This window comes from Bombina bombina, chromosome 6 (genome assembly GCF_027579735.1).
Source record: "Bombina bombina isolate aBomBom1 chromosome 6, aBomBom1.pri, whole genome shotgun sequence".
Lineage (NCBI taxonomy): Eukaryota > Metazoa > Chordata > Amphibia > Anura > Bombinatoridae > Bombina > Bombina bombina.
The window spans coordinates 483,110,020-483,131,809 of NC_069504.1; the positions used below are offsets into that span (position 1 = coordinate 483,110,020).

The 21,790-nt window shown below is 40.3% G+C and overlaps 1 protein-coding gene across 1 annotated transcript in view; it reads right to left on the bottom strand.

Annotated features, from left to right (window-relative positions):
* Positions 1 to 21,790, bottom strand: part of MYO9A (myosin IXA) — a 294,424-nt gene that overhangs the window by 107,560 nt on the left and 165,074 nt on the right. Inside the window, 5 exon segments of the mRNA XM_053717307.1 lie at positions 10,678 to 10,811; positions 10,887 to 10,999; positions 12,513 to 12,629; positions 12,631 to 12,693; positions 15,305 to 15,386. Of these exon segments, the coding sequence (XP_053573282.1) occupies positions 10,678 to 10,811; positions 10,887 to 10,999; positions 12,513 to 12,629; positions 12,631 to 12,693; positions 15,305 to 15,386 (509 nt within the window).

Below are 21,790 nucleotides of genomic sequence, written 5' to 3' on the forward strand. Positions count from 1 at the left end.
CACCTCACACATACCATAGTACTAAACGTTTAGCTAAGCAAGTGAGGTAAGAAACGGGAACAATATAATATTTCAATATCTAACAACATCCAAATTATGCAAAAGAACTTTTTAAATGATCAGGACACAAAGAAGGGACAACAATCTCTCTGGCTAATGTTGTCTTAAGAACTAAATTAGGCAAAAAGTAGCCTGAAAAATGTATCCTGATGAAAAACAAGTTAAAAGGACATGAAACCCAAAACACTTTCCTGATTAGATTGAGAATACAATTTTAAACAACTTTCTATTTAACTTCTATTATCTAATTTATTTCTTTCTCTTGTATCATTTGTTGAAGGAACAGCAATGCACTACCTGGTTTCTAACTGAACACATGGGTGAGCTAATGACAATTCAGTATGTATATGCAGTCACCAATCAAAACAGCTAGAACCTAGGTTCTTTGCTGCTCCTGAGCTTACCTAGATAAACCTTTCAGCAAAGGATAAAAAGAGAAGAAAGCAAATTAAATAATAGAAGTAAATTGTTCTGTCTAAATCATGAAATAAAAATGTAGGGTTTCATGTCCCTTAAGGAGGATCACAAAAAGAGCAGAATAACTCTAGCAGAAGAGATAGCCAAAAGTAATAAAACCTTCTAAGAGAGCAGTTAATATCCACCTTATGCATAGGTTCAAATATAGGAGCATGCAAAACCTTAACACCAGGTTATGATTTAATGGAAGAGAAATTGGCTCGATTACAGGCCTAATATGGGCCCAAGCCTGAAAAAAAAAAACACGAATATCAGAAAAAATAGCAATTTCCCTATGAAATAAAACTGAAAGAGCAGAAATCTGCCCTTCAGAGAACTGGCCCTTATCCAGACAATCCTATGAGAACTGCAAAATCTTAGGAATTCTAAAAGAATGCCAGGAAAAACATGATTTGTACACCAAGAAATAAAGGCCTTCTAGACCTATGATAAATCATCCTAGTTACAGGGCTTACAAGTCTGAATTAAAGTTTCAATCACCGAATCACAGAAACCTCTATGACTAAGAACTAACCATTCTAATTTCCATTGCATCAAGTTCAGATATGTGAGATCCAGATGGAAAAAAGACCTTGAGACAGAAGGTCTGACCACAGAGGGAAGATGCCAAGGAGGGCAGCTAGACATCTGAACTAGTCAGGATTATTGAAGATTCTCTAGGCTCATTTTAAGATTATTCTAGGAAGTACCACTAGAGGAGGGATATAGATAAGCAAGCTGAAATGACCAAGAACATCACAAATTCTGCCTGAGGTTCCCTGGACCTTGCAAAGTACCTGGGAAGTTTGTTGTTCAAACAAGAAGCCATAAGCTATCTCTGGAACACTCCAAAGATCCATAATCTGATTGAACATATCCTTGTAAAGAGACCATTTCCCTGGATGAAGAGATTGACGAAATGAGAAAGTCTGCTTCCTAGGTTGTTCATCTGGAAAATGAATCGCATTCATGCCCATGAGAGAATTTGAGACACTTCCCATAATTGCTATAACTGTGAGTTCCCATTGATGGTTGAGATAAGCCACTACTGTGACATTGTCTGTTTGAAAAAGGAGATGAGGGTTCCCTTTTTAACAGTGGCCAAGCCTGAAGAGCCCTGAAAATAGCACAGAGTTATAGAACATTTATTATATATAAAAGTGTAAACCAATCACAAAAAAACATAAAAATGTGACAATAAATGTGATAGTGGGTGACAAAAAACAGACAACAAATCTAAACCAGGTGGTCAAATTATCCAAGGATCTAAAAAATATTAAAATATATAAGGATATGTCCAATATGTGATGTTCCTGTGGTCTCTCGGGTTTAAAAACTCGTCTGGTTTCATCAGCGCACTATCTTCCTTGAAAAAGCTGCTGGTTAACGGTGAAAGGTATGTCGGGACTATACCTCCCTCCAAGGGACATATCCGCATATACCCAACCTTATCAGGGGGAAGAGTGTAGACCCCTGTAGTTTTGGGAGTGGAGATCGAGAGCAGTGTGAAGCTGCCCTGTATCCGCATCCATCGCATTTAGGGTGAACCGCTCACAGTTGGTATTAACTGTTCCTTAAAAGGACTCTGTTTATACATATTTATTTTGGTGTATTGGATGGTTATTTTATATTTGAAATATTTTAATAAATTTAATTTCTTAAGCCCTTGGGGAGACTGTTTGCCTGCCAGTATAAAAGCAAGTATGCACAGTGAATGAGCTTACTATAGCCTCCATCTACATGTGAGTAAGATACCGTCGAAAACACTCTCTATATCATTGGTACATCACAGTGTTACACTATATATTTTTTTTTTTCACTTTGAGGATATTCTCAAGACCACCGGAAATTGATTACATCACATATTGGATTAAATCGCTTTTATATCTGAATATTATTTAGATCTTTGGATCATTATTGGCCACCTGTTTTAGATTTGTTGTTTTTTGTTACCCACTATCACACATTAATTGTCTCATAGAACAATTATTGTCCAACCATATTATAGAACATTTATTGGCCAATCTGAAAGACCTGAATCTGTAGGTGATCAAAGTCCAGGTAGGACGAGCACAAAGAAGTACCATGAATAAAGAACTAATGATCCAGTCACCTAGTCAGAGACTGAATTGTACTGGGATCCAGAAAAATCTTCTGAGATAGCGGAGTATGATCCGATGCTCTACTGACAAAGCATACAAAGCTAAAGAGGCCTCATGTGAAAATTAGCAAATGGCATTGCATCTGGAAGCTGCAATCATAAAACCCAGAACTTCATACAAAGAGCAACAGAGGGAAAAGAATGAGACTGATGGTTCAGGACAAGCCGACACTAATTTTAACCTTCTCTGCTGTTCGAAAAAGACTTATGAAGACTGAACTCTATTTGAAATCCCCCAAAAAGTCACCTTGTTCAAGGAACCAAAGAACCCTTTGGAAAATTGATCCTCCAACCATGTCATTGAAGAGAACAACAGTCTTTTGGATTGAGATGTTGCTAAAGGTAAAGATGGAGCTTGAACCAAGATATCGTCCAGGTAGGGAAACACTGCAATACCTTGAGGATCTGATCACAGACAATAGGGGCACCCAGAACGTTTGTGAATATTCTTGGAGCTGTAGCCAGACCAAATGGTAGAGCATACATGCTGACAATTGCTGGTCTAGAAAGGCAAACCTCAGAAACTGCTAATGATCACTGTGTATTGGAACATGAAGATATAGCACCCTTAAAATCTCTTGTGGACATAAGACTGACCATGGCTGAACAAAAGGCAGAATAGTTCCAAATAGTTTCCATTTTGAAAGAAGGAATTCTTTACAAATTTGTTCAAAGCTTTCAGATCTTAGCCTGCTTTGACTTGTTCCAGTTGAGCACTAGGCCTCCCAGACTGGGCCAAAGGTGCCATGCCTCTGAGCAGAGGAGTCAACCTTTTGTCCCTTATTCTGACTAAAGGAACAAAAATGATTAGAAGCTTTAGCGATCCCTCTAGAATTCTTGTCTTGAGGAAAAAAAGGCCTTTTACCTCCAGTAGATATTATAGAATCTAAATCAGGGCCGAACAGTTTATTTCCCTGAAAATAAAAGACAATTATTCTGGATTTTGACCCCATGTTAGCAGACCAAGACTAAAGCCATAAGGCTCTCCTAGCAGGACTGCCAAAGACATGCTTTTGATATTGAGCTTTATAATATCAAACACTGCATTACAAATAAAAGAATTGGAACTTTTGAATACCCCAAAAGAATTTCAACGAGCAGAGCTATCAGGACATAGTTCTGAAAGACCAGTAAGTTGAAGCAGCAGCCACATCAGCAATAAAAAATAGCTAGGCCTAACCAAATAACCTGCTTATAAAAAGGCCATTCTATGAAAAGACTAATTTTCTAACCAAAGGGTCTTTAAAAAAAAAAGTACTGTCTTCCAAAAGGGATAGTAGTACGCTTAGCCAGAGTGGAAATAGCCCCGTCAACTTTAGGAACAGTTTCCCACAATTCAAAATTAGTAGCAGATAAAGGATATAACTTTCTAAACCTTTACTTGGCTTAGACCATTCCCTAGAAATCATGTCAGAGACAGCATCAGTGATAGGAAATACTTCAGGGAGTTTAAAGGGACAGTCAAGTCCAAATAAAAAAAAAATCATGTTTCAAATAGGGCATGTAATTTTAAACAACTTTCCAATTTACTTTTATCACTAATTTTGCTTTGTTCTCTTGGTATTCTTAGTTGAAAGCTAAACCTAGGAAGGCTCATATGATAATTTCAAAGCCCTTGAAGGCCGCCCTCTTATCACATGCTTTTTTTATTTGCTTTTCACAGCAGATGAGAGCTAGTTCATGTGAGCCATATAGATAACATTGTAATCACACATTGTGCACTAATTGGCTAAAATGAAAGTCAATAGATAATAAATAAAATGTCATGTGATCAGGGGGCTGTCAGAAGATGCTCAGATACAAGTTAATCACAGAGGTAAAAAGTATATTAATATAACAGTGTTGGTTATGCAAAACTGGGGAATGGGTAATAAAAGGATTATCTATCTTTTTAAACAATAACAATTCTGGTGTTGACTGTCCCGTTAACAACAGTCTTAAAAATTGAATTTAAATGATTACAAGGCTTATCCTCAGAAACCTTAGAATCTTTAACCCCTAAAGTAAGTAAAAACCTCTTTTCAAAAAAGAGAACAAATATGTTCAATTTTAAACAAAAAAGAGGAAGTATCAGGTTCAGCATCAGAAGAACACTCCTCATCACCAGAGGAAACTTCCCCTTCTGAATACATAACAGTAGCCCTGACTTCAGGAAACTTAGTACTAGTAGAAGGTAAAATCAGAACTGACCTTTTACGCTTACTTGAAGGCAGGAGAGCAACCAGCAACTCAGAAAAAGCAGTTTTGATTATATTCTCCATACTGGGTGGTAAAAGAGAAAGTAGCATTCTACTGTAATGAACAAACAGAATGATCAGTAAAACCAAAAGAAGCAGAATTTGGTTGGTCTGAATGCATTAACATTTTTAAAAATGAGTCGCATAACTAAACTGGAGGAGAGGCCTCAACTTCTTTACAATAAACACACTTAATCTTAGTAGTAAGGTGTTCAGGAGACACGGCATCTAAGGTAGATTAAGGGACAAGATCAGAAAGATCCATTACAACATTGACAAAGCAATAAACACTATAACCCCTTAAAAAGCTTGAGGAATAGAAATAACTTACTCCCTTCTAAAGTATCTTTTTTTTTTTAAACGTTCAAATACAATGCACGCTAAGCCGAACTGCAAAACAAAGCAGGAGACATATAAACTTCACATATGAAGCCTAGCAGTGTGAAATAAAGTGCACCAAAACCTGACATGCGCAGAACAACGTCAATTCACCAGACATGCACAATTTAGCCGAAGTGAAACAAATATAAAAAAACATGCGGTACGCCAACGAGCGTTAAACTAATGTGCCCTATCCAAACACATGTAGACCTGAAGTCTAACTCGCAAAATTTAAATTAAGCACGCCAAAACAGCAAGGGGAATAATGTATAGATTCTGTCCCAGGGCCATATATATATATATATATATATATATATATATATATATAAACAATAAATGCCCAGAAGGCTATAGAGTGTTAAAAAATTATACTTACCAACAGACATTTGTCAACCAGGAAACAACCAAACTCATACTGAAACATATCAGCTATAGAATAGAAGTATATTATAGATCCATAGGAGGTGGCAAAAGATAAGTCCCTGCAATCAATTATGGAGGGTCTGTGACAAACTTCCCATGAGGCGAAAAATGAGCCACAAACCATAACCCATATAAGTTCCTCTGACAAGCACTGTACTTTAAGGGGAAAACTGGGCCTCAATATAAACCGAGAACCCCTCTCTCTGAAGAATCAAATGCACATCTTCATTCTTTGACCACCTCCAGCGTAGGCAAAGTGAAGACTGAGGTAAATGTGAGGTAGGAGGGCTTTTATAGAGCTTGGGGTTTGGGAATCGTCTCCTCCTAGTGGTAAGGAAGAGTAATTCCTAGGAGTAATGGATCATGGGACTCTCACCACAGTATGAAAGAAAACATAATAAAGTGCAGTTTAAACAACAGTATGCAAAAAAAAACAGAATTTAATGCTTACCTGTATAAATTACTTTTCTCTTGCGGTGTATCCAGTCACGGATTCTCCTTTACTTGTGGGATATTCTCATTCCCTACAGGAAAGTGGCAAAGAGAGCACACAGCAGAGCTGTCCATATAGCTCCCCCTCTAGCTCCACCCCCCAGTCATTCGGACCAAAGGTAGGAAGATAAAGGAGAAACCCATAGGTGCAGTGGTGACTGTAGTTTAAACAAACATTTTTTACCTGACTTAAAAGCCATGGGCGGGCCGTGGACTGGATACACCGCAAGAGAAAGTAATTTATCAGGTAAGCATAAATTCTGTTTTCTCTTGCAAGGTGTATCCAGTCCACGGATTCATCCTATTACTTGTGGGATACCAATACCAAAGCTTTAGGACACGGATGAGGGAGGGAACAAGACAGGTACTTAAACGGAAGGGCACCACTGCTTGCAAAACCTTTCTCCCAAAAATAGCCTCCGAAGAAGCAAAAGTATCGATATTTGTAAAATTTGGGCAAAAGCCTGCTGTGAAGACCAAGACGCTGCCTTACAAATCTGTTCAACAGAAGCCTCATTTTTGAAAGCCCATGTGGAAGCCACTGATCTGGTAGAATGAGCAGTAATTCTTTCAGGGAGGCTGCTGGCCAGCAGTCTCATATGCCAAACGGATGAAAAGGAAAGAGAGGTAGCAGTCGCTTTCTGACCTCTCCTCTTAACAGAATAGATAACAAACAAGGAAGATGCTTGTCTGAAATCCTTAGTTGCTTGTAAATAGAACTTTAAAGCACGAACTACATCAAGATTGTGTAATAGAAGTTCCTTCTTCGAAGATGGATTAGGACACAGAGAAGGAACAACTATTTCCTGGTTAATATTCTTGTTAGAAACAACTTTAGGAAGAAAACCAGGCTTGGTACGCAAAACTACCTTATCTACGTGGAACACCAGGTAAGGTGAATCACACTGTAAGGCAGATAATTCTGAAACTCTTCGAGCAGAAGAGATAGCTATCAAAAACAAAACTATCCAAGATAACAACTTAATGTCTATGGAATGTAAAGGTTCAAACGGAACCACTTGAAGAACTGAAAGAACTAGATTCAAACTCCATGGCGGAGCCACGGGTTTATAGACAGGCTTGATTCTGACTAAAGCCTGAGCAAACGCCTGAACGTCTGGTACCTCTGCCAGACGCTTGTGTAATAGGATAGACAAAGCAGATATTTGTCCTTTTAAGGAACTAGCTGACAATCCTTTCTCCAATCCTTCTTGGAGAAAGGACAATATCCTGGGAATCCTAATCTTACTCCATGAGTAACCCTTGGATTCACACCAACCAAAGATATTTCCGCCATATCTTATGGTAGATTTTCCTGGTGACAGGCTTTCTAGCCTGAATCAGAGTATCTATAACTGACTCAGAGAACCCACGTTTTGATAGAATTAAGCTGTTCAATCTCCAAGCAGTCAGACGTTAGAGAAATTAAATTTGGGATGCTTGAACGGACCCTGTATCAGAAGATCCTGCCTCATTGGCAATGTCCATGGGTGGAACAGATGACATGTCCACTAGGTCTGCATACCAAGTCCTGCATGGCCACGCAGGCGCAATTCAGAATCACAGAAGCCTTCTCCTGCTTGATTCTAGGCAACCAGACGCGGGAGGAGAGGGAAACGGTGGAAAAAACATAAGCCATATTGAAAGACCAAGGCGCTGCTAGAGCATCTATCAATACCGCCTTGGAATCCCGGGACCTGGACCCATAGAGAGGAAGTTTGGTGTTCTGACGGGACGCCATCAGATCCAACTCTGGAGTGCCCCAAAGCTGAGTCAGCTGGGCAAATACCTCCGGGTGGAGTTCCCACTCCCCCGGGTGAAAAGTCTGACGACTTAGAAAATCCGCCTCCCAGTTGTCTACTCCTGGGATGTGAATTGCTGAGAGATGGCAGGAGTGATTCTCCACCTACCTGATTATTTTGGTTACTTCTGTCATTGCTAGGGAACTCTTTGTTCCCCCTTGATGATTGACGTAAGCTACAGTCGTGATGTTGTCCGACTGAAAATGGGTTAATTTGGCCGCAGCTAGTTGAGGCCATGCCTGAAGAGCGTTGAATATCGCCCTCAGTTCCAGAATGTTTATCGGGAGAAGAGTTTCTTCCCGAGACCATAAGCCCTGAGCTTTAAGGGAGTCCCAGACCGCACCCAAGCCCAACAGACTGGCGTCGGTCGTTACAATGATCACTCGTGCCAGCGGAAACATTTCCATGAGACAGGTGATCCTGAGACAACCATCCAGAAGAAAGGAATCTCTGGTCTCCATGGTCCAACTGAATTTTGAGGAGACAAATCTGCATAATCCCCCATTCCACTGATTTGAGCATGCATAGTTGCAGGTGGTCTGAGGTGTATCCGAGCAAAAGGGACTATGTCCCATTGCGCTACCATTAGTCCGATTGTTCTCCATGCAACTGAGCTACAGATGGCCGAGGAATGGAACGAAGAGTCCGTGCAACTAGATAACAGTTTTAACTTTCTGACCTCCGTCAAGAATATTTTCATTTCTACCGAGTCTATCAGTTTTGTTCCTAGGAATGGGAACTCTTGTGAGGGGGGACGAGAGAACCTCTTTTTGACGTTCAACCTTCCTCCGTGAGACTTCAGAAAGGCCAATTACGGATCTCCTGTGTGAGACTTGGTTCTTTGGAAAGTCGACGCCTGAATTAAGATTGTGTCTAGGTAAGGCGCCACTGCTAATGCCCCCGCGGTCTTAGAACCGCCAGAGGGACCCTAGCACCTTGTGAAAATTCTGGGAGCAGTGGCCACACAACCGAAAGGAAGGAGCCACAAACTGATAATGCTTGTCCAGAAAGGCGAACCTGAAGAAACTGGTGATGATCTTTGTGGATAGGAATATGAAGATACGCATCCTTTAGATCCACGGTAGTCATATATTGACCCTCCTGGATCATTGGTAAGATTGTCCGAATGGTCTCCATCTTGAATGATGGGGACTCTGAGGAATCTGTTTTAGAATTTTGAGATCCAGGATTGGTCTGAAAGTTCCTTCTTTTTTGGGAACCACAAACAGGTTTGAGTAAAACCCAGTCCTTGTTCTGCAATTGGAACTGGGTGGATCACTCCCATTGTATGTAGATCTTCTACACAGCGTAAAAACGCCTCTTTCTTTGTCTGATCTGTAGACAGACGAGAAATAAGGAACCTTCCCCTTGGAGGAGAGTTCTTGAATTCTAAAAGGTATCCCTGGGCTACAATCTCTAATGCCCAAGGATCGTGTACATCTCTTGCCCAGGCCTGAGCGAAGAGAGAGAGTCTGCCCCCTACTAGATCCGGTCCCGGATCGGGGGCTACCCCTTCATGCTGTCTTGGTGGCAGCTGCAGGCTTTTTGGCCTGTTTAACCTTATTCCAGCCCTGGTAAGGTTTCCAGGTTGCCTTGGGCTGTGAAGCGTTACCGCTCTTGCTTTGCAGCCGGAGAGGATGAAGCGGGGCGCCGTTCCTGAAATTGCGAAAGGAACGAAAATTAGCTTTGTTCTTTGTCTTAAAGGGCTTGTCCTGAGGGAGAGCATGGCCTTTTCCCCCGGTGATATCTGAAATCTCTTTCAATTCAGGCCCGAAGAGGGTTTTTCTTTTGAAAGGAATGTTCAAAAGCTTGGATTTAGACGACACATCGGCCGACCAGGACTTTAGCCATAGCGCCCCTGCGCGCCAAAATGGCGAAACCTGAATTTTTTGCCGCTAACTTAGCTATTTGGAAAGCGGCGTCAGTGATAAAAGAATTAGCTAGCTTTAGAGCCTTAATTCTATCCATAATTTCCTCATATGAGGTCTCCGTCTGGAGCGAGTCTTCCAGCGCCTCAAACCAGAAAGCAGCTGCAGTAGTTACAGCAATAATGCAGGCAATAGGTTGGAGAAGAAAACCTTGTTGAACAAAAATTTTCTTAAGTAAACCCTCTAACTTCTAATCCATAGGGTCTTTAAAAGCACAACTGGTCTTCAATTGGTATGGTTGTGCGTTTAGCAAGTGTAGAAACAGCCCCCCTCCACCTTAGGGACCGTCTGCCACGAGTCCCGCAAAAGAGTCAGGTATGGGGAACATTTTCTTAAAAACAGGAGGGGGAGCAAAGGGAACTCATCACTTTTCTGCTAGAGAGTAAATAGTACAAACCGGTACCATTTAAAATAACAAACTTTTGATTGAAGATAATAAAAACTACAATTCTAACACCACATTCACTTTACCCTCCCGTAGAGAGACCCTAGTGCTTAGAGCCGGCAAAGAGAATGAATGGGGGGGTGGAGCTAGAGGGGGAGCTATATGGACAGCTCTGCTGTGTGCTCTCTTTGCCACTTCCTGTAGGGAATGAGAATATCCCACAAGTAAAGGATGAATCCGTGGACTGGATACACCTTGCAAGAGAAAATAGGAAACAATGATGTCACCAAATCATGCTTCAGAGATGCTATAAATGGTTCTCTTCAGGACAGGTATTTTACTGTCTACTCACCATCATTGTAATTTAAAACAGAACTTCCATCTCTCCCTGATGGTTCAGTATCCATCTCAGAAGTTTCAGACTGAGTGGTCAGTTTCTCAGCTGTCTTCGTTTTGCCCCAGAAGCGGATTTTCCCTCTCTGTTGTCTGAAATGGATGCAGTGTTACCCTGGTGCCTAGGAAATAAATACTAACCAGTATACACATGCTATGAGTGCTCACCTGGAGTCAGCTTCTGGAGGTCTGTGAGCATTAAACACAAGTGACATCTCTCCTTGAGACACAGCTTTTTGCAGTTTGGTGTGTCTGTCTGCTCCCTGCAATCTCTGCATCATCTGAAAGAAATAGGAAATTAAAATGATTACATGAATACTATATCATGTTAAATGTCCTTAATATAGTATCTCAAAACTGGGGTTAAAGTTTAGATAATGGTGACTTTGTACTAGGACAAAGGGAATGTAAGTGTCTTCATTCGTTATTATAGTACAATAAGTATATAACTGGATAGCTGTAAAAAGAAACCAACATTTTTTAAATATGATCAGTTATGTGTTCTGATGCAAATAAAGGATGTTTGAAATAAAGGATTTTTCTCATGCATTGTAGCATGAAGGAAAGTCTGTTAGGGGTCCTTTAGGCTGTAAGCTCTTCTTCTCCTGTATCATTATGCATTGTTCTACATATGTCTCGTGCACTAAATGTAATACAAGACACGTATTACTTAATGATACATATAATATTAAGAAAATAAATGAATAGTCTCATTCCGGTATGCTTTTTATACTGCCGTATTGATATGCTGCATTTGTGAATTGGCTTCACAGCTGTCATGTAAACAGAAGAAACTTTTTTTTAAAGGTAAAGCTTATAACCAAAACTTGACACAGCTCCATTACCATTGACTAACAAACTAGTGCCAACGAGTCAGTTGTAACTCAAACAAGCTATATAGAAAGTAAGCTACATATATTATTTAATCTTTTTGCTTATCAATCACAAAACTGACAAGTAAAATACTGTCCATATATCAGTACAAGTGTAATACAAATCTATAAGATTTGAAAACTAATACAGTTGATGAGTGTATTAAAAAAAAGTGTGGGTATCTAAAAAAAATAACTGATCTCTGCATGAGTACAGAGTGATTAAAAGTGTCTGCCCAGATAACTTTATAATGAATAATGTGATGTAAGAATGGCCCAGTGCCTGTGTTATTTAACGTGATGAGAAGCGAACGAGACCTGTCTATTAACAGGTTCTACAATATCTGTGAATTAGGAGTAGAATGGTAAATTTGTAATGTTTGTATATAAAGAGGTAACATGTTCATCAAAATAAAAGATAGCTGTATGTGTTTAGACGTCAGTGTATTATGAGAATGTCTTTTAAAAATCTATGTATTAGAAGGAGGGATTCATTAAAAATTTGCACAAGCACCGCTGTATAAAACTGCAAGTATATACAGTGGTGCTGGTACAACTTTTGAATTAGCATTTTATGTTATATTTTTAGGGTTGTGCAAACACCCTGTTCGCAATGCGCTGTTTGGATTTTTTCATTGAAGTCCTGTAACAATTCTTTATGCTTATATTCTGCATGTGAAGGAGAAAAGAGATGTATATTCTGACCTCTGTATATTAGGAGGCCAGATGTCTTTGTTGTGATGTGAGAGTTTTGTGTATGTATTAAAAGGATGGAAGGGGTTAATGTTCTGGGGTATGTTTGCGTATAAGGAAGTGTGAGGATTTTATACGTTAGTCCTTTAAGCAGTTGACCTGTACAGTGTATTTTAGCAGTTTTCTACTTTATATTTAATCTAAGGGAGAAGCTATTTCTATAGTTTACCATTTCTGAGTCGCTGTGACAGGGATGGCCCAGTCTGCCTGCAGCCTCAGCTGAGTCAATTGGGAGCCTTGAATCCCCCTGTTCATCTGAATCCTCCTCTGATTCTCCCCCCCCCAAGAGCGCCTCTAGTCATGAAATCAGAACGAGTTCGCGCCATGCGAGCCTTCCGTCTGTGCGGGGCCTGACAGACAAAATGACACCAGACATGGGGGACCCCGGAAAAAATAAAATCACAGACACAAGGGAAATGAGATGAGACAAAACAAGGTTTAAATAAACCCGTATAACATGCAGATGACAAATAATAGAGGAAACAAATCCCAATTATAGTGGAGCAGACAGAAACAAACACATATGGATGGTAGCATGTAAATAATTTAAAAAACAAAAATGAAACAAAAGAGACCACAATAAGAGGAGTACAAACAAATAACAGATTATGAGTTGAAAGTCCTAAAACTGATCCTTGCCAGAAGACATAGGGTACTGGGGAATTTGAACAAATGGGAGATGTGAAGGGAAAGGAAGAAGACAATAGGAAAACAAACTACGATAAAACTATACTCAGATTTACTGAGAGATGTGACAATAATGCGCTAAAACTTACTAACACTTGAGGGGTTAATTTCAAGATAACAGCCTTGAACAACATTGTTTAAGGAACGTTGGCTTTTATATAAACACACATGGACTCTGCACAGATATGGTATTTTTGAATACATGATATTTTGTTTTCAGAGCTAATTTTATGGAGTCTACAATGGCTAAAGCATTCTTGATGTACAGTAGTAATTCAGATGGGGAAATATTAATCCTAAAATGGGTGAGAGTTAAAGGGACAGTGTACTTTAAAATCGGTTTCTCCTTAATGGGTTAACAATGACTTGTTGTACCAGCTGCAGAGTTTAAAATGTATAGGAAATTTCACCTTTAGGCATAATTTTGTATGTGAAATAACTGTTACAGCTAATCTAAACCACAAACCAATGAAAAGGGTTGAGTTAGCAGGGAAAGCAGACCTCTTATCTTTTTTTGTCTCATTATTTACACAAATTCTCCTTATCTTCTTTTTTTTTTACTGTATACTTAAAGGCCAGATTAGACATGTTTTTTTATGCTGACTCTCGCAGGGGCTGCACTGGTGAAATTATCATAAAAAAAGGGACAGTCCCTGCGATTGGCAAGATGAAATTAATAAAGCTTGATGGAAAGGGATACTTCGCTCCATGGAGCCAAGTAAGCAGTGAGTAGAGGGCACACTATAAAAATGAAATCCTGCAACCAATATAAATCACATTACGCTGCTTTCTGCATATAGTGAGTGTTTTGAGTAATGTTTGCCACCTATTAGTTTGCCAGAAAAAACTGAGATCTGTAATGAGAAAACCTTAAGAAAGTTCAGCCCATTTTGCACTTATAAGTATGAATGTCTAAGTGATTTTTACACATCCAGTGTAATTAAATGATGATATATACTGTGCATATCTAATATGATTTTTTTTTCTGTGTAATTTATATACAAATTTTACGTTTTTGAAAAAAGATTTTTGGAGAAGAGTTTTGTTACTATTTTTGATGCACCTTAAAGTGATGGTAAATACTAGTGTTTGTGAAATGCTAGGATTTACCAGTGGAACAAATAAATGGGTCTTTCAGGCATGAAGTTAAAAATACTTCATGCTGAAAGTTCCTTTATTTGTCTGAAGCGTTCACCTCGCTGAGCGCCTCAGGCTGCCCACGGCAAAACTTTTCCAGCTCGCTAGCAACGGCTATTGACTAAGAGGTAGAAAACATCACCTCACAGCAAAATAGAATTCTGCTGTAGGCTGCCTGAGGAGCTCAGTGCGGCGAACACTTCAGACAAATAAAGGAACTTTCAGCATGAAGTATTTTATACTTCATGACTGAAAGTCCTCTTTATTTGTTCCACTGGTAAACCCTAGTGTTTCACAAATGCTAGGATTTACCATCACTTTAATACTACAATTTTTTCCTGTGTATTTTTTTGCAGTGGTTCAATTATTAATTTTCTAAGATTTTTAAAATACAAATTTAATTGTGCACTTTTGTAATGTTAGCATCTCCTCCCCTACAAAAATGCAGTATACGCCCCTTAGCGAGACACCTTGTTTTCAGGGTAAAAAGTGGCTTTAGATCATTCCTGCAGAAAAATAGAAGTACTGGTGAGCATTCTTTAATAATCTTGCCAGCCCAGAGTCCTTTAGAGAGAACAATGGAAATTAACATTTTAGTACCTCTCTGTCACAGCCATCCACTGGGTGCATTATTTAATTTAAATCTTCTTGTTTCCATGGTTTTATGTAACCAGAAGTGTTCAGTATGGGTGGGGAAACAAACAAAATCAGCTATTTCTAATGAAAAAATAAAGATGAACAAGCTATTTGTAAACAATTTAATACGCTTCAGCTGGTAAAATTGATAATTGGGAACACATTAAAGTGGAGAAAATATTAGTGTACACGCTCGTTTTACAGATAAAGTGGAAGCACAAGTATAAACTTTTATTTCTTTCCTACAATTATTTGTGATGTTAGCAAGAAGCAGAATTGTTAATTATTAAAGTATGTCTGGTGGATGTCATGTAAACTCAAGTTAATATCTGGCGACAAGACACAAATGGATAAAAGACTTAGAATAACAAAGCTCTGGGATCGTTTATTCAAAGATTCAAGTGATAAACTATTCAAGTCTTACTGCTAATATAAAGCACGCTGAATAAAAAATGGTTGTCTTTAGAGTCTCTTTGCCTAAACAAAACACCCAGCTCTCACCTCAGAGGCTCCAGACAGCTCTGTTGCATCCAATCTCTTTGCAAGGTCGCTGCGTGCAGATCGTACTGGATGTGATGAACTGCTGAAAGAAAAAATTTGATACACTGGAACACTTTGTAAAAGTTGCTACTTCATTTTACAGCAAAATGTATTGATAACATCAGCGGTGCCCATTCCAGGGCCACAGTGCAGTTCTTATTTTTCCTAAATAAATTATTCCATGAATTGAAACAGAAATATCTTATAAATATACATACACAGGCCTAATAGCTATATATTTGTTCAGAGATAGTAAACTTTTGAGATCATGTGTGTAGAATTTTAATAATCTTTCAGAGTTGTGGTAACCACCAAAATCTACATCAATTAAATACATATTTTCTAATAAGAAAATGAGACAAAAAAAAAAAAACATAATTTATGCTTACCTGATAAATTCCTTTCTTCTGTTGTGTGATCAGTCCACGGGTCATCATTACTTCTGGGATATAACTCCTCCCCAACAGGAAATGCAAGAGGATTCACCCAGCAGAGCTGCATATAGCTCCTCCCCTCTACGTCACTCCCAGTCATTCGACCAAGAATCAACGAGAAAGGGGAAACCAAGGGTGAAGTGGTGACTGGAGTATAATTTAAAAGATATTTACCTGCCTTAAAAAAACAGGGCGGGCCGTGGACTGATCACACAACAGAAGAAAGGAATTTATCAGGTAAGCATAAATTATGTTTTCTTCTGTTATGTGTGATCAGTCCACGGGTCATCATTACTTCTGGGATACCAATACCAAAGCAAAAGTACACGGATGACGGGAGGGATAGGCAGGCTCATTATACAGAAGGAACCACTGCCTGAAGAACCTTTCTCCCAAAAATAGCCTCCGAAGAAGCAAAAGTGTCAAATTTGTAAAATTTGGAAAAAGTATGAAGCGAAGACCAAGTTGCAGCCTTGCAAATCTGTTCAACAGAGGCCTCATTCTTAAAGGCCCAAGTGGAAGCCACAGCTCTAGTAGAATGAGCCGTAATTCTTTCAGGAGGCTGCTGTCCAGCAGTCTCATAGGCTAAACGAATTATGCTACGAAGCCAGAAGGAGAGAGAGGTAGCCGAAGCCTTATGACCTCTCCTCTGACCAGAGTACACGACAAACGGGAAGACGTTTGTCGAAAATCCTTAGTTGCCTGCAAGTAGAACTTGAGGGCACGAACTACATCCAGATTGTGTAGAAGACGTTCCTTCTTAGAAGAAGGATTCGGGCACAAGGAAGGAACCACGATCTCTTGATTGATGTTCCTGTTAGTGACTACCTTAGGTAAGAACCCAGGTTTTGTACGCAGAACTACCTTATCTGAATGAAAAATCAAATAAGGAGAATCACAATGTAAAGCTGATAACTCAGAGACTCTCCGAGCCGAAGAAAATAGCCATTAAAAATAACACTTTCCAGGATAACAACTTTATATCAATGGAATGAAGGGGTTCAAACGGAACTCCTTGTAGAACGTTAAGAACAAGATTTAAACTCCATGGCGGGAGCAACAGTTTTAAACACAGGCTTGATCCTAACTAAAGCCTGACAAAAGGCCTGGACGTCTGGATTTTCTGACAGACGCCTGTGCAACAAGATGGACAGAGCTGAGATCTGTCCCTTTAATGAACTAGCCGATAAACCCTTTTCTAAACCTTCTTGTAGAAAGGACAATATCCTAGGAATCCTAACCTTACTCCAGGAGTAACCTTTGGATTCGCACCAGTATAGGTATTTACGCCATATCTTATGGTAAATCCTTCTGGTAACAGGCTTCCTAGCCTGTATCAGGGTATCAATAACCGACTCAGAAAAACCACGTTTTGATAAAATCAAGCGTTCAATTTCCAAGCAGTCAGCTTCAGAGAAGTTAGATTTTGATGTTTGAATGGACCCTGTATCAGAAGGTCCTGTCTTAGAGGTAGAGACCAAGGCGGACAGGATGACATGTCCACTAGATCTGCATACCAAGTCCTGCGTGGCCATGCAGGCGCTATTAGAATCACTGATGCTCTCTCCTGTTTGATTTTGGCAATCAATCGAGGAAGCAGCGGGAAGGGTGGAAACACATAAGCCATCCCGAAGTTCCAAGGTGCTGTCAAAGCATCTATCAGAGCTGCTCCCGGATCCCTGGATCTGGACCCGTAGCGAGGAAGTTTGGCGTTCTGGCGAGACGCCATGAGATCTATCTCTGGTTTGCCCCAACGTCGAAGTACTTGGGCAAAGACCTCCGGATGAAGTTCCCACTCCCCCGGATGAAAAGTCTGGCGACTCAAGAAATCCGCCTCCCAGTTCTCCACTCCCGGGATGTGGATTGCTGACAGGTGGCAAGAGTGAGACTCTGCCCAGCGAATTATCTTTGATACTTCCATCATTGCTAGGGAGCTTCTTGTCCCTCCTTGATGGTTGATGTAAGCTACAGTCGTGATGTTGTCCGACTGAAACCTGATGAACCCCCGAGTTTTTAACTGGGGCCAAGCCAGAAGGGCATTGAGAACTGCTCTCAATTCCAGAATGTTTATTGGCAGGAGACTTTCCTCCTGATTCCATTGTCCCTGAGCCTTCAGAGAATTCCAGACAGCGCCCCAACCTAGTAGGCTGGCGTCTGTTGTTACAATTGTCCAGTCCGGCCTGCTGAATGGCATCCCCCTGGACAGATGTGGCCGAGAAAGCCACCATAGAAGAGAGTTTCTGGTCTCTTGATCCAGATTCAGAGTAGGGGACAAGTCTGAGTAATCCCCATTCCACTGACTCAGCATGCACAATTGCAGCGGTCTGAGATGTAGACGTGCAAAGGGTACTACGTCCATTGCTGCTACCATTAAGCCGATCACCTCCATGCATTGAGCTACTGACGGGAGTTGAATGGAATGAAGGACACGGCATGCATTTAGAAGCTTTGTTAATCTGTCTTCTGTCAGATAAATCTTCATTTCTACAGATCTATAAGAGTCCCCAAGAATGGAACTCTTGTGAGAGGAAAGAGAGAACTCTTCTTTTCGTTCACTTTCCATCCATGCGACCTTAGAAATGCCAGAACTAACTCTGTATGAGACTTGGCAATTTGAAAGCTTGAAGCTTGTATCAGAATGTCGTCTAGGTACGGAGCTACCGAAATTCCTCGCGGTCTTAGTACCGCCAGAAGGGCACCCAGAACCTTTGTGAAGATTCTTGGAGCCGTAGCCAATCCGAATGGAAGAGCTACAAACTGGTAATGCCTGTCTAAGAAGGCAAACCTTAGATACCGGTAATGATCCTTGTGAATCGGTATGTGAAGGTAAGCATCCTTTAAATCCACTGTGGTCATGTACTGACCCTTTTGGATCATGGGTAAGATTGTCCGAATAGTTTCCATTTTGAACGATGGAACTCTTAGGAATTTGTTTAGGATCTTTAAATCCAAGATTGGCCTGAAAATTCCCTCTTTTTTGGGAACCACAAACAGGTTTGAGTAAAACCCTTGTCCTAGTTCCGACCGCGGAACCGGATGGATCACTCCCATTAATAACAGATCTTGTACACAGCGTAGAAACGCTTCTTTCTTTATCTGGTTTGTTGACAACCTTGACAGATGAAATCTCCCTCTTGGGGGAGAGAATTTGAAGTCTAGAAGGTATCCCTGAGATATGATCTCTAGTGCCCAGGGATCCTGAACATCTCTTGCCCAAGCCTGGGCGAAGAGAGAGAGTCTGCCCCCCACTAGATCCGGTCCCGGATCGGGGGCCCTCGGTTCATGCTGTCTTTGGGGCAGCAGCAGGTTTCCTGGCCTGCTTTCCCTTGTTCCAGGACTGGTTAGGTTTCCAGCCTTGTCTGTAACGAGCAACAGCTCCTTCCTGTTTTGGTGCAGTGGAAGTTGGTGCTGCTCCTGCTTTGAAATTCCGAAAGGGACGAAAATTAGACTGTCTAGCCTTAGCTTTGGCTTTGTCTTGAGGCAGGGCGTGGCCCTTACCTCCTGTAATGTCAGCGATAATTTCTTTCAAACCGGGCCCAAATAAAGTTTGCCCCTTGAAAGGTATATTAAGTAATTTGGACTTAGAAGTTACATCAGCTGACCAGGATTTTAGCCACAGCGCCCTACGTGCCTGAATGGCGAATCCTGAGTTCTTAGCCGTAAGTTTGGTTAAATGTACTACGGCCTCCGAAATGAATGAGTTAGCTAGTTTAAGGACTCTAAGCCTGTCCGTAATGTCGTCCAGCGTAGCTGAACTAAGGTTCTCTTCCAGAGACTCAATCCAAAATGCTGCCGCAGCCGTAATCGGCGCGATGCATGCAAGGGGGTTGCAATATAAAACCTTGTTGAACAAACATTTTCTTAAGGTAACCCTCTAATTTTTTATCCATTGGATCTGAAAAAGCACAGCTATCCTCCACCGGGATAGTGGTACGCTTAGCTAAAGTAGAAACTGCTCCCTCCACCTTAGGGACCGTTTGCCATAAGTCCCGTGTGGTGGCGTCTATTGGAAACATCTTTCTAAATATTGGAGGGGGTGAGAACGGCACACCGGGTCTATCCCACTCCTTAGTAACAATTTCAGTTAGTCTTTTAGGTATAGGAAAAACGTCAGTACTCGCCGGTACCGCAAAGTATTTATCCAACCTACACAATTTCTCTGGTATTGCAACGGTGTTACAATCATTCAGAGCCGCTAAAACCTCCCCTAGTAATACACGGAGGTTCTCCATTTTAAATTTAAAATTTGAAATATCTGAATCTAATCTGTTTGGATCAGAACCGTCACCCACAGAATGAAGCTCTCCGTCCTCATGCTCTGCAAGCTGTGACGCAGTATCAGACATGGCCCTAGTATTATCAGCGCACTCTGTTCTCACCCCAGAGTGATCACGCTTGCCTCTTAGTTCTGGTAATTTAGCCAAAACTTCAGTCATAACAGTAGCCATATCTTGTAATGTTATCTGTAATGGCCGCCCAGATGTACTAGGCGCCACAATATCACGCACCTCCCGGGCGGGAGATGCAGGTACTGACACGTGAGGCGAGTTAGACGGCATAACTCTCCCCTCGCTGTTTGGTGAAATTTGTTCAATTTGTACAGATTGGCTTTTATTTAAAGTAGCATCAATACAGTTAGTACATAAATTTCTATTGGGCTCCACCTTGGCATTGGAACAAATGACACAGGTATCTTCCTCTGAATCAGACATGTTTAACACACTAGCAGTAAACTTGCAACTTGGTTACAATCTTATTTAACAAAAACGTACTGTGCCTCAAAAAAGCACTAAACGATTAAATGACAGTTGAAATAATGAACTGAAAAACAGTTATAGCATCAATTCTTAAAAACAACACAACTTTTAGCAAAGGTTTGTTCCCATAGTAAAGTAACAATAATTAAATTTGAAACATAAAAATTACAGAGCAACGTTTTTTAATCACAGTCACTATATAAGTCTCACAGCTCTGCTGAGAGAATCTACCTCCCTTCAAAGAAGTTTGAAGACCCCTGAGTTCTGTTAAAGATGAACCGGAACATGCAGGAAATACAAGAGTAACTGACTGGAAATTTTTGATGCGTAGCAAAGAGCGCCAAAAACGGCCCCTCCCTCTCACACACAGCAGTGAGAGAGAAACGAAACTGTCACAATTAAAACAAGCAACTGCCAAGTGGAAAAAATAATGCCCAAACATTTATTCACTCAGTACCTCAGAAAATGCAAACGATTCTACATTCCAGCAAAAACGTTTAACATAATAAATACCTATTAAAAGGTTTAATGTATTTTTAACAGAGTAATTCCAGTGAAATACCATCCCCAGAATACTGAAGTGTAGAGTATACATACATGTCATTATAACGGTATGGCAGGATTTTCTCATCAATTCCATTCAGAAAATAAAAACTGCTACATACCTCAATGCAGATTCAACTGCCCGCTGTCCCCTGATCTGAAGCTTTTACCTCCCTCAGATGGCCGAGAAACAGCAATATGATCTTAACTACTCCGGTTAAAATCATAGTAAAATCTCTGGTAGATTCTTCTTCAAACTCTGCCAGAGAGGTAATAACACGCTCCGGTGCTATTGTAAAATAACAAACTTTTGATTGAAGTTATAAAAACTAAGTATAATCACCATAGTCCTCTCACACATCCTATCTAGTCGTTGGGTGCAAGAGAATGACTGGGAGTGACGTAGAGGGGAGGAGCTATATGCAGCTCTGCTGGGTGAATCCTCTTGCATTTCCTGTTGGGGAGGAGTTATATCCCAGAAGTAATGATGACCCGTGGACTGATCACACATAACAGAAGAAAAAGGGATACTATTTTCATGTCCATCCTCTATAAGCATACACCTACTTTTAGTGACATCCTTGAACTGCAGATTTCAATTACAAGAATACATAAAGTCATCATTTGGAAGAGACATGAAAGGAAATATTAAAGTTCCACGATTCAGATAGAACATACAATTTTAAATAACTTTCCAGTTAATTTCTATTATC